Below are 13,238 nucleotides of genomic sequence, written 5' to 3'. Positions count from 1 at the left end.
GATGAATGAATGAGCCTCCAGTTCCAGGCAGATGTCATTCACTGCTTCCTGACCTTGGGCACTGCTGCTTATGCTCTTTGATCTTCAGTTTATGTCGAGGGGGAAAACATCACAGCACACCCACATGGCCTTAATCAAATGCCTTGGGCTAAGAGCAAGATGTTCCCCTTCACAGATGGGGAAGCTGATGCACAGGGAGGTCAAGCCACCTGCCTGAGGCCACACAGCAACTGGTAGCAGTTCTAGGTCATAGAGTCAGACAGTGGCCAGGATGTAGAGTTCTTACAAGGGCCATTAACACCTCCCCAAGGTGGCTGGAATGATGGAGGAGGGGGCCAGTGGCTCTGCTGGAGACATCAGCAGACACCGTGAGAGAAGGAAGAAATGGAGAGGGGGCGGGTGTGACTTGGTGGAGTAAAAAGAAGCTGAGCCCAGGAGCCTGGTCAGGGTCTGGACAGGAGAACACAGTGGCCTCGACTTTGCATACCAGCCTGAGGAGCTAACGCCCGGCCCCTTCGCACCCGCATGGCTTCTGGGAGAGGCTCGAGTCTGGGAAACAAGGGCCAACTGAGCCAAGGGCTAGAGGCCGCCCCGAGGGGCTGGCATGGGCACAAGGTGCCACCCCAGGCAAGGGGGCCCTGCCTCCCGTCTGAAGACCCGGAGGCTGCTTCATGAGGGGCGCGGGAGACGGGGCACTGGCACAAAGCTGGCCCAGGCCGCGGTGATCCGCCTCTGCCTCCCCGCTCCCTCCCCTCCTGAGTGCGTGGGAGGCCTTCAGGCCCCCATTTCCAAGGCGAAAAGACCGAGGCTCAGAGTGTGAGACCCAGACTACTCGCTGACTCAGCTACGGTGTGCGGGTCCGGCAACATGTTGGCGACGCCTGCAGCTGGGCCCCCGGGTGACAAGCGCCTGGTAAAAAAAAGTCCACACCCGCGGCAGCGCCCGTTCGCCTTCCTGGTGCGCCAATTAGCAAAGCAGCCAGGCAAAGGCTGGTTCTTGGCCTCGTTTTATGGATTAAAAGTGTCCAGGACAGGAGCACAGAGGGCGACGTGCCTTGCCCACGAACACGCGAGATCTGGGGTGTGACAGAGCCGAGGTGCAGCGCGGGGCCCTGCGGCCCCCGCAGCCCGTGCGGGAGGAGAGACCAGACTTCGACGTCCGCCTGGCGGGGTCTACGGGCCCCGGCGGGGGGCGGGGCCTAAGGGCGCTGCGCGCGCAGGGCGGGCCGGGGGCGTGGTGGGGGGCGGCCGGGGGCGGGGCCGGCCGGGCGCGCAGCGGAGTCTCGGTAGCGGAGGCGCCAGCCGAGTTGAGACCCCAAGTGAGGCTGCCCGGCGACCGCACCATGGACTCGCGCCCGGAGGAGTACGAGCTCAACGGCGACCCGCACCCGGGCTCGCCCGGCCCCCCTGATGCCTCGGTAAGCACCCCCTTCCCCCTGCGCCGCTGTGCGACCTTGGCCGGCGCCCGCCTTCTCTGGGCCCCGCGCCTGAGGCTCCCGGGCACCTATGGGCGCCAACCGGGCGCAGCGTCCGCCCTGAGAGGGGCGGTGGTCACCGCTGCCTGTGCGTCCCGCCCCCTACCTGCGGGGTTGGAGGACCCAGCGGTGGCGCTGGGGACGCCGGCCACCCTGACAGGTGAGCGGGGGCGCGGGCGGGTTGGTGGGCTGCCCTACGCGGGCCGGGGTAGGTACTGCCCACACCGAGCTGCACAGCCAAGGGGCTTGGGCGCCACCTTTCCCCGCCCCTCGGCGGGCCCCTGCCTTCCGGGCTCCCACACCACCTTCCAACTCTGCATCTCCTCTGGTTCGCTGTGCGCCGGGACTGGGTGGAGAGGATCCCGGCTTCTGCGCCCCGGGCCAGCAGCGGGCAGACAGTTACGTCACCCACGGTGTCCACGGCGACCGCACAATCTTGTGCATGCCCTGATGGGGAAACTTGGGGCCGCTGTGGCCCCCTCTCCTGTCTCCACTCGCAGGTCCCCGCGGCCTGTCCAGAGCCTGCCCTGCTGGCCTCAGAGCATCATGGGCATGGGGCAGGTCCCGGCAACAGTCCCATATTAGAACTGGTACCCCTCTGCCCTGGGGTCCTGTCCCACTGCTGGGACAGGGCCAAAATAGCGGTTCCTAACTGGCTTTGCCTGGGACCAGCACTTCCCCAGGGCCTCTGTTTGTGGTGCGGTCCTGGGCACCGCCCTCCGGTAACTTGTTGACTTTGGACATTCCTTCAGTTTCTGACCCCCTGGGAGTGGGGGCAGGGGCCATGGCCTCTCAGCTGTGTGAGCCAGACTTGGGCAGAGACTGCCTTGGTGTGGGTGACCAGTCCTAGGCGATGCTGTGGTGTCAGGCCGTACTTAGGGGGTGGGGAAGAACAGGTGGGGAAGGCAGGCCCTGGACTAGGGGAGCGGACCCTCCCACGTGCCCCTGGCCCTACTGAATAATCCTCTCCGTTCTTCTCTGTGCCGAGCGCTGCTTTTCCAGGGCCCCAGCCATCGTGCCCGCCCTTCAGTAAAGCCTGACAGCCCCCGGTTTATCCCTGGGTTAGAGATGAGGGAACTGAGAACTAAGAAGCACCTTTGTGTGGCCTTTCCCTGGTTTGTGAGCACTTTGGAGTAGTGAGCTGTGTGTCCTTGGGGACGCTGCTTCACCTCTCTGCTCTGTCTCTCCTATCCATGATCTGAAAAGGAAGAGCAGATGACCCTGGCCTGCATTCGGGGATATGGGGGTAGCACATCAGGTTACACATGGGCCTAGTGGCTTGGAAGCTGGTTTGAAAGGAAGGGATCCTGCTCACCTCCCAGCCTTTGGCTGCACCCTCCACTCCATGCCTGCTCTGCTCACTGCATTGGCTTTGGGACTGGCTGTGCGCGACGCAGCTCTATAACACTCAGACTCCATCTGAGAGCTAAGACCAGCCTTGGCCCTGAGCCCTGGAGGACTGGAATGAGGTGTGGGTATGGTCCCTGCGCTGTGTGAAAGGGCATCCCAGGCAGTGGGAACAGTAGGAGAAAGGCCCAGGGGCTGGACCATCAAGCACACCGGGGCTGGGGAGGAGGAGGTATGTGAGGTTGTGCCTTGGGAAGCGTGGAGGCCATGGAGGGGCTGGGGGCCTGTGTGAGAGTGAACGCGTTTTTCCAGGGGGACTCCAGTCACAGGCAGGGAGGCCTGGGGAGAGATAGTCAGTACTGAAGGCCGCCTTGCTCACCCTGCCTGGGGCCCAGGCCCACCTAACGCTGCTCTCCAGCCTCCGCCTTCCCCTTCCCACCCTCAGGACCTGCCTCACTGCGTTCTTGGGCACATCATTCTGTGCCTCAGTTTCTCATCTGTGAAATGGAATGAGAGCAGTGCTCGCCTCAGAGGGTTGTGCCGAGGATTAAATGGGCTGATGTGTGTGAAGTGTTGGAGACTGGACACAGTATTGTTAATATTCCCACCTACCGCAGGAGACCCTCTCCCAGAGGTGTTGCCCAGACAGGGGCTGGGAAAGGGCTCTGCGGCCCTCCCGCTGATCCTCACCTGGCTTTTCTGCGGCCTTCCCTCCTGGTTGCCCCGGCCTGAATCCGAGCTTCCGGCACCTGCTTGAGGGTGGGAAGAAAGGCTTGCTGGAAAGAGGGGCAAACCCCAGGGCCTTCGAATGTGTCCCTATTTGAGCAAGAGCCCCAGACAGCTGAGTGTGTGGGCTGGGTCACTGCTATGTCCTCAGCGTGCCCCTGGCCACGGGAGGACTGACTGGGAGGCCCAGGCTCAGAGCCCCTGTCATTGCTGCAGGCACGTTCAGACCCTCTCCGAACCTCCATTTCCATTTTCTCTTCGGGGAAGTGGGGCAGAATCACTCACCTCCCAGAGTGGCCAGGCTCAGGGAAGAGATGTTTGTGTGACCCATGGGCAGATGAGCCCTGCTGGGCCGGGGCAATGGGGGAGCTCTGCAGATGTCCCCCGCGGCATGCCCCGTCCCCCATGGCCTCCATGCAAGGCCAGTCTGCTCAGGGCCCCTGCAGAAGTCAGTTGGCGTCTTTTAAGTCAACTCACTTTTGGCTGGCAGCAGAGGGAATAGTAAACATCAGTTTTATTGTGAAAATAAATGTGGCGCCCCCAAGGGTGTATCTCAGCCTGGGGGGCAGCCGGGTCGGACCCTGCAGCCAGTGGCGGACACAGAAGGGAGCTGACAAGATAGGGGGGATGAGGCTTCTGGGGCCACGTCTGGGCCCGGAAGCCGGGTCCTGAGAGGGAGGAGTGTGTACACAGCCTCAGCTGCCAGGAGAAGTTTGCTTTTCCCCCCTCATTTCTGCTTTCCCAGCAGATCCCAAGGCCAACAGGGTCTTGGTTACATTCTAAAAGGCAACATTGACGTGGCTGCGGGGTCACTGCTGGCCAGTGCTGAGCCCACAGGAAATGGGACTGCCCAGCCCAGCTGCTGCAGGGAAGCCTGCCCCGCCACGGGAGACTTCCTGCCAGGAACTCAGGCATGGAGTGGGAGGCCTCTCCGGGCTGGCAGGGGTGCAGAGGGTGCAAGGGCGGTGCAGGTGTGAGGCAGCGTGGCCTGGGGCAGGTGCCTTCACGCCTAGCACAGTAGCAGCTCATTCCCCGTGCGGGTGGATCAGACAGCAGACATCCCAGACCACAACAGATCTCACTGCGTTCTCAGGTCCCAGCCCAGAGGTGAGGACACCAGCGCTCCCACATCTGCTGGCGCCCGCTGAAGCCAAGGGGAGGAGCCCTGTGCAGGGGTGGCTACGGTGGGCCAGCACCCCACTGCACCCCGGCTCCCACTCAGCTCACACAGCCCTGCTTCTGAGACTAGTACTTTCTATTCCTTGTTAGGGATTTTTTTTAACGGAATTAATTACAAATTGGTACAGCTCTTCTGGGAGGCAGTCTCTCAAAGTGGCGCAGAACATCCAGTCCTGCCCTGCACCAGCTGGGCTCTGACCAGCCACTGGGCCCCCGAGCCCTTGGCGCCCCTTTATGCCCCCGTCTGCCCATTTTACAGATGAGGAAACTGAGGCACAGACCAGTCATTCTGTTGGTCTGTGGTGTGGCATGAGGATGCTAGAGGGGTGGTGCCAACGGAAGCCCTGCACCCCAGGTCCTCCCAGGGCGGTTGATGACCCTTACAGATTTGTTGGAGGCCTTGGTCCCTCCTCTTGCAGATGTGAAATTGGGCTCGGGGAGGGCGGGCAGGAATTCCCACGTGGGCTCCTCATTCTGTACTTGTACGTGGGGCTTGGAGTCAGTGGTGGAATTAGGGGCAGGCAGGTTTGGACACAATCTGTAACCAAAACCCTGAGGTCCTGCAGGGCTTCAGTGGGCCACAGCCCTGGCCAGCCCTTGTCTACCAGGGGAGCAGAGGCTGTGCAGGCAGGAGGCTGGGAGTGGGCCAGACCTCCTGGGCCCAGCTGGAGGCCATGGGCAGCCCCTGTCTCCTCCCATCCAAGCCTGGAGTGGACTGGAGGATGTGTTATGTCAGAACTGGGTGCTCTGGGTGCCACAGACTGCCTGCTTCAAATCCTGCTTCTGTCCCAACTCCCCTCCTGTGTCCAAGCTCAGGTTGCACAGCAGTGTGACCCTGGGCCAGGTGGCCTGGGTACCCGCAAGCTGCCTGTGGATGGCTGGGATGAAGCCTGCCTCCTGCCCACAGAGAGTGGGCTCCAGTGGGCACGAAGCCAGCTTCCTCCCCACAGGCTCCTTCCTGGTTTTAGGAGAAAAAATGTGGCAGCCTCGAGCTCACGCACTCCTGGGACCACCAGAGGGGCTTTAGAGATGTCCTCTTGGCCCCAGGGACACATTAAACAAGGCACTGCCCAGGTCATGGGCAGAGGTCTCCGTGGGAGGGTCCCAGCGTGGCTCCTGGCAGCTGGGCAGGCAGGTGGTCTGTCCAGACCCACCGGGCTCCACACCTGTGAGAGGTGGGCTTCGACTGCCCTCCAACCCAGATGGCCTTCTCAAGGCAGCAGCCTCCGGGACTCACCCATGCAGTGGTCACTTGTGGGGTTCAGAGCTCCCCCCACAGCTTAGAGCCCCTTCCCAGGAGGCCTGAGGCACTAAGATCAGGCTTGGGGGAAGCAGGTGAGCCCTGTAGCCCGCTCCCCACCCACAGCTCTGCCACTGGACAAGCCCCACCGAGCCTTTGTCTCCCTCTCTGCACACTAGGAAGACAGTGCTCCTTCTTGCTGTTAGTGGGGGTGCTTGCTGGGTGGTAGAGCTTCCCAGACTGCGACCTGGCGCATACAGATGGGAAAACTGAGGCCCGGTTTGGTGGGGGGCATCTTGTCAAGGCCACACCACCAGGCTGTGGTGTGCTGGGGCTCGACCAGAGCACCCCCACCAACCCCCTGGCCTGCAAGCTCTGGCCAGTGCTCCTGATTGCTACACAGGTGGAACAGGAAGCAGATGTATCTGCGGGCAGGAAGCACCCTGCACCAGGAGGGGCCCAAGGGCTGGGGCCCTTGCTTGCTACCCAGGGCCCTGAGACAGCAGCCAGACCCCGCCAGGGCTCCCTGGCATGCTTGCTCCATGGCCTCGTTGCACTTGAGGGGGACTGAGCCCCAGAGGGGTCTGGCCGTCCTGGAGTCCCACAGCTAGACCCAGGGGCTGGGGAACCTCTGAGCACGCAGCCCCCACAGGGTGGCCCCGACCCCAGCCCCCCTCTGCATGGCCCGAGGGGACTGTGGTGTCAGCTGCCAGAGCTTCTGAGCCCGGGGACCTGGACTCAAATCCCAGTGCAGCCCTCACTTGCTTTTGGCTTTGAACGAGGTCCCTCCCCATATCACTTCAATTTACCCACAGTAAGTGGGTGTGAGGTCAGGGGGACTTCCTAGAGGAAAGCACCCAGCAGAATGGTGAGTAAGATGATGAGCTGAGCCCTGGGCTCCGCCCGAGGGAGCCTGTGCTGGGGGCACTGCCGTGTTGGTGTCACTCTGTATTTCAGGGTTCGCGTGGCTGCGTAGGCATAAAATATTTAAACAGTTCAAGAGAGCACAGAATTAAAAAGGAATTCTCCCTCCTGCACAGAAGCCACCACAGTTCATCTGGGTGTATACATACATGTGGATGTGTGTTAATGCATATGTATGTGTGTATATGTGTGGATGTGTTTTGTATATATGTGTGTCCGTGTGTGTATACATGTGTCTGCACGTGTGCTCATACATCTGTGTGTAAGTGCTGGTGCGTGCATGTTTGTGGGTATGTTAACACATGCATATATGCTTGTGTGTGTAGATATGTATTAGGTATTTATGTGTATGGGGGGGTGTATGGTGTGTATATGGGTTTATGCTCGTGTATGTATATCTATATGGCTCCCCTGCCCCCAGAAGGCGGGAACTTCTCACTTGGTCTGCACCTGGCTTTTGCTCTGGGACTGGGGACAGGGATGAGCCTCAAGGGGAGACATTTGGCACTTCTGGGTTATGAAACTTAGGGGCACGTGGCCACTGGGCCAGCGCCCCCAGGATGCTGCACCCAGAGGAGCACACTCATGAGGGAGCCTGGCCAGCTGGGCTGCTTTGCAAGAGCCTGTGTACTTTTGGGGGAGCGGTGTGCCCTGGGCATTTGGGGTCTGGGGAGCGGCCTACCCAGCTGTGAGTGCAGCTGTAGGCCTGGTGTGGAGAGGCAAAAGGGAGACACCACTTGGAGAAAGAAAGAGGAGACTCCGGGCTGCACATGGAACTTCCCAGAGAGCAGGACCAAGGCCCTGGATCTGATGGAGGCGGCTTTCCCTGTGGGCTCTTGGGTCTAGAATTTTAAACCAAGTGGATTTGCTACTTAAGAACTGACACTGAGGGGAGGCAGAGCAGATAGCAGAGCTGCCTGTGTCCCCATCCTCCATCCTGGGCGTTATTCTAGATTAAACTTTAAAAGACACAGTGTAATTCTAGGGGGCTGAGCCAAGATGGGGGAGTAGAGAGACTCACAGCTCGCCCTCTGCCACAAATACACCAAGAATTACATCTCCAAACCCACTGAATCGCACAGAACACCTACTGAACTCTGGCAGAGTGTCTCTTGCTTCAAAATATAGGAGGATTCTCACAAAATCCAATCAACAACAAGTTTTTACTATATAGCACAGGGAACTATATTCGTTATCTTGTAGTAGCTTACAGTGAAAAAGAGTTGAAATACGAATATATATATATATATATATATATATATATATATTCATGTATGACTGAAGCATTGTGTTGCACACCAGAAATTGACACATTGTAAACTGACTATACTTCAGAAAAATTAAAAACAAAGAAACCATTCTAACATTAAATCATTTTGTGCATACAACAACAAAAAGACGCAGTGTAAAAGTGAAGACCCCACCCTTCTGTACTTCTGTAATTTCTATGGTGAAATATCTTCAGCTGTAGAAATTAGAGGCTTACCCGCCTCAAACCCCCACCTCCCATCCCTGCATCTTTCATGAGTCTAGAAACAAGATCTCCGGGGTGGCCCCAGGAGGCCTGGTGGCTCAGGGACACCGGTGGACACGTGGCCAGGGCCCAGGGTTACAGGTTTGTCCTGGGAGGCTGGGGAGGGGCCTGGCCAAGGGCAGGTTGCAGAGGGCGGATGGGCTCAGTAGACAGAGGAGGCCTGGCAGCTCAGAGCAACTGCCTTCAAGTGAAGCCGCCACCCCGAGAGGCAAACTCCTGACCCGGGACGGGTCTCTGTGGCCTGGACTCCAGCCTCGGAGGCAGGCCTTCTCCTGTCTACCTACCCTCCCCGCCTCTGCCCCAGGAGAGAAGGGCCTGTCCTGCCAGGGAAGTCACCTCTGGGTGGAGCCTCAGGGCACAGAGGGCACTTGGGAGTGACAGGGGCCTGGCATTGTGATCTGGGGATGTTCTCAGGCAGAGGTAAGGGAGGAGGTAACTTGTGTTCCTGTTTAATCAACATGAAATGAAGGCAGAATAAGCCCTGGAGATCCACTGTGCAACATGTCGTGACCAGCATGGCACAGCAATGGTGACCTCACGTGTTCTTAGTCACAAATAATGATACTACGAGGGTGGGAGGAGACTTTGGAGGTGTGATGGCTTGGCTGCGGTGATGGTGGCATGAGGCACACTTAGCGCCGAACGCTTTAAGTTGTTCACGTTGGTTACGTGCAGCTTTTTGTGGGTCAATCACACCTCAGTAAAGTGGTTTTTAAAAAATTTTAATGAAAATGAAGGAAGAAGCTAAGCTCCAGTGTAGACTCCAGCCGGCTGTGTGCCTGCACAGCAGAGAGGCGGCTGGGAGGCATCGGCCCCCCAGGAAGGCGTGTCTCACGTCTGGGCGAGTGTGCAGGAACCCGGGATCCAGCTCCCAGCCTGGCACCAGTCACCTCCTGGAGGAGAGGGCAGGCAGCGGCATGCAGGGAAGGCTGCCCGACGGCTCCGCCCGTGGCAGGCAGACGATCAGCGTATTTCCCATCTAAAACCAGAGGGCGTGCTAACGTGCTTTGTCTCCTTTCTCCAGGGCTCGATTCCTAGGGTGGGTTTTGCAGGGGCTGCACAGCCTTCTCTGGGCCTCGTGTTCTATTAATAAGCATGTCCCTTTCCCTCATCGGGGCCCCCACCTGCTGACCCCATCAACCCCCACATCCCTGCCAGTACCTGGGAAGGAGACCAAGCTCAAAGTGGAGGGGACACCAGGGTGGGCCCAGGCCTGTCGCCCCGCTGCCACAGAACCTGGGCTGACCGCCTCCCTCCCCGCAGCCGTCCCTCTGGGGCAGGAACCGGCACATCAACATGAACCATTATGCCAACAAGAAGAGCGTGGCCGAGAGCATGCTGGACATCGCGCTGCTGATGGCCAACGCCTCCCAGCTGAAGGCGATCGTGGAGCAGGGCCCTGGCTTCGCCTTCTTCATCCCCATGGTGGTCCTCATCTCCATCTCCCTGGCACTGCAGATCAGCGTGGGCGTGCTGCTCATCATCCTCGGTGCGCACCCGGGCGGGAGGCCCCGTGGTGGGAGGGCCCCGGGCCACCCCAGCCCCACGGTCAGCTGACTCTGTTTGCACACCCCCTGGGATGGGTCGCTTACCCCGTGACACTTCTGAGCGGGTTTGCACGGGAGCCCCGGCTCTCCCGACTGAGACACATGGTCCAAATTGTAGCTCCCACCATGGCCCCCCAGACGTCTCCCTGCGTCTTATCCTTCCACTCACCCAGGCTGAGGGCACAGGAAGCTAACTCATAACCATACTAAGTGTTGACATGTATTGGGCACCTACTGTGTACCCTCTAGTCCTTACAGCAGCGGTCTGCAGGGACTAGAGGGTGGCCCTGCCCCCTCCTGCACCCTCGCCCCCAGGGGAGGGTCAGGGCTAGGAGCAGCGAGAGCTTTGGGCTCACCCCCACCTCTGCCTGGCCGTGAGGTCTCGGGCAGGATATGTGACCTGTTGTTTCCCTGCCTATGAAGTGGGCATAAGGATGGCCTTAGGTAGGTGTGCGGGGGACTAGATTGCCACACACATGCACCAGCGCTCGGAAAGGTGCTTGCTTGTGCCCATTCAGCACACTGTGCCTTAAAATCCAAGCTGGTCCCTTGGTGGCCAGGTGCCGGGCCCCCCTGCGCTTCTGTCCACGGAGCGAATGGGGGCTGCAGCAGTCAGGCCACAGACAGCAGGCGGCCCCAGCCAGGGCCTGTTGTCTGTAGTGTATTAAAGCAGGCATGTCTCTCTCTGGGGGACAGAAGAGGGCCCCCCAGTGTCGCAGCCCTGGGCAGCGTCTGCTCCTTCTTGCCCACAGTCAGGTACGACCTCAACAACCCTGCCAAGCACGCCAAGCTGGACTTCCTGAACAATCTGGCCACCGGTCTGGTCTTCCTTATCGTCGTGGTCAACATCTTCATCACTGCCTTTGGTGTCCAGAAGCCCGTCATGGACATGGCACCCCGGCAGTAGGGGCTCAGGTGAGCCGGAAGGGCTGGCCCCGGCAGGGTCTGCACCACTACAAGTCCACCCGCTCACCCCGCTGGGCCGCGGACCCAGCCTGGGGGACTCGGGACCTTTCGTGCGGCACCCCCGAGACTTTGCATCTGCCCTCACCCAGGCCTCGCAGAGTGGGCACCCCGGTCGCATGCACCCCTACACCACTCTCAGCCCCCTGCCCCTGCTCAGAGAGACCCAGCACCTGCCCGAGGTCGCCCCGCTTGGGAGCAGGAGCTGCAAGGAGGTCGAGTGACCCTTGTGACACACTCAGTAGGCTCCTACTGTATGCAGCCTGGTGGGGGGCCAGACACAGGCAAGCCTGATAGGAAACTGAGGCTCTCCCAGTCAGATGCAGAAGGTCAGCGGATCTCACGTGTGTCGTGTGTCCAGTGTCTGGAGCCTTGGCTGGGGCTGCGCAACACAGCGGTCCTCAGGCCTGCCCCAGAGGAGAACTGGGTGCCACAATCAGACCTCTGTCCGTCTACCAGCACAGCAGAGCGGACAGGAGGCTGTCCCTGCACAGCAAGCACCCATGTGTCAGGAACATATGAGGCCTTGCAGATTGACCACGTAGGCAGTGAGGCAGGATGCTGGGAACAGGCCTTTGTGTGGCCCGGCTGGAGCGTCAGGCCTCCACTAGCCCACACCATTGCTGTTGACTCCGCCTGGCGTCCAATTCGGTGCCCAGCTGCTGGCCCCAGTTTGTCGTTAGTTCTGTCCTCCGTGGAACCCTCGGGGTGCCAGCTTGCTCCCTCACTCAGGGCATGACGACTGGGCCATTAATCACCTGCTGTATGCCCCAAACAGTCCTGACTCTCCCCAAACATCAGCCTTAGCAAGGAGACCTTGCGGGCCCCACGGCACATGTCCACCCGCCAGCCCTTGCTCTCAGAGGCCTCCTATCAGAGCGTGCTGGGACAGGCCTCTAATCCTGACAGGGACCCAGGAGGGGAAACAGGCTCTCCCAGGTCAGAGTGGGGCTGTCTGATTCTGGAGTCGGAGTGGCTCCAGTGCTCGGGGGCTGGTCGCCAGACACAACACTGAGGCCAGGTCACCAAGACGGGACTGGAGGCCCCTCCGGCTTTGGCGGCCCTCATGTCTCTCCTCTCCCTTCTTAGCAGATGTCCCTGGATCATGCCTGGCCACAGCTGCCCAGACCCAGGAGCCGCCTCGCCCTTGAGGCCCACCCCACTGTGCACGGTGCTCCCCGAAACCGCCAGAGCCCCGGCTTGCCACACTGCACCGCATCCGAATGAGCGTACGTGGTCGGGCCACTCTGGCCAGCACAGGGCCTGCTCTGTCCTCAGCTGCTCCTCCTACTGGAGCGTGGAGTGGCGAGGCCAGGGAGGCAGAACGGGAGAGCCCCCAGTGGAGTCATTGCCACCATGAACATGTGGCAGGCCTGAGGATGGGGGGCAAGGGCCTGGGGCCACCTCAGGACGTTTCCAGAAGGCTGAGGATATGCCTGTCCTCCACCAGCACAGCAGCATCCTGGCCTATGTGCTGCCCCACCTTGGGTGACCCACAACCTCTGCGCTTCCTGACCCGGGACAGTCGACACCAGCGACGCTGTGGGCCGCCCACTGTGGCCACTGACCCAGGCTTCTCACCCTCCACCAGCAGGGGCTGGGCAGGGCCGTAGCACCTCCCTGGGGGTCTGGGCCCCCACTTTTCTAAGTACAGATGACCAATAAAGCTGATGCTTCTCTTCGTGTGGCTCCCAGCGTTATCCCTCCCCCCGCCCCAGGCCTGGGTGCTGCACCCTGCCCCTCAGAGCCCCCAGCCCGTGCTGCCCCTCCCACCTGCCTGTGACCTTTGTAGGGGGCAGCTTCTGTTGGCATCTCCAGATGTCACCCCATGTGTCCTCGGGGCATTCAGCCTGGTGACCCCTGACCAGCCGGCGGTGGTTCTGGTCAGTCAGGCCGAGGGGACCGAGGAGAGTGGGGCTGGTGCTGAGCAAGCCCCGACCCTGTGGAGACCAGCAAGGGCCAGGCGCAGTCTCTGGGGCCACAGCTCTCCTGACTGGGACCCCAGATCCCTTGATCCACTCAGTGGCCTCTAGGGCCTGAGTCCTCACTCTCTGCCCCCTTGTCACCTCCCTTCTGAGCCCTGCTGCCCCCACTCCCTCATCTCCTTATGCGGCAATGCCCCTATGTGGTCCTCTCCAGGCGGGATACCCGGGAACCCCTCCTCCAGGCAGCTGGAGCCCCAGGTGGGGATGCAGCCCCCAGGAGCTCACAGGTCCCTCTCCCATCACCTCTCTTCCCCTCCTTGCTCTAAGCCTGGGGCAGCTCCAACACCTCATTCCCTTAAGACATTTGGACTCTTCTGTG

General features: G+C 60.5%; 1 protein-coding gene across 2 annotated transcripts; it reads left to right on the top strand.

The window, feature by feature from the left end:
* Positions 1 to 1,244: 1,244 nt before the first annotated feature.
* On the top strand, positions 1,245 to 12,615 carry NINJ1 (ninjurin 1). Of its 2 annotated transcripts, none has more exons than XM_072959115.1 (4): positions 1,245 to 1,417; positions 9,688 to 9,913; positions 10,724 to 10,886; positions 12,027 to 12,615. In XM_072959115.1, the coding sequence occupies exons 1-3, from the start codon at positions 1,343 to 1,345 to the stop codon at positions 10,876 to 10,878; spliced, it is 456 nt and encodes a 151-aa protein (XP_072815216.1). In that variant the 5' UTR covers positions 1,245 to 1,342; the 3' UTR covers positions 10,879 to 10,886; positions 12,027 to 12,615. The 2 variants fall into 2 exon arrangements, with proteins under 2 accessions (XP_072815216.1, XP_072815217.1); XM_072959116.1 differs by having other exon boundaries at positions 12,024 to 12,615.
* The last annotated feature ends 623 nt before the right edge of the window (positions 12,616 to 13,238 follow it).

This window comes from Vicugna pacos, chromosome 4, assembly GCF_048564905.1.
Source record: "Vicugna pacos chromosome 4, VicPac4, whole genome shotgun sequence".
Classification (NCBI taxonomy): Eukaryota; Metazoa; Chordata; class Mammalia; order Artiodactyla; family Camelidae; genus Vicugna; species Vicugna pacos.
Note: the sequence above shows the minus strand (reverse complement) of the source record. Positions and strands in the feature narration are given on the sequence as shown.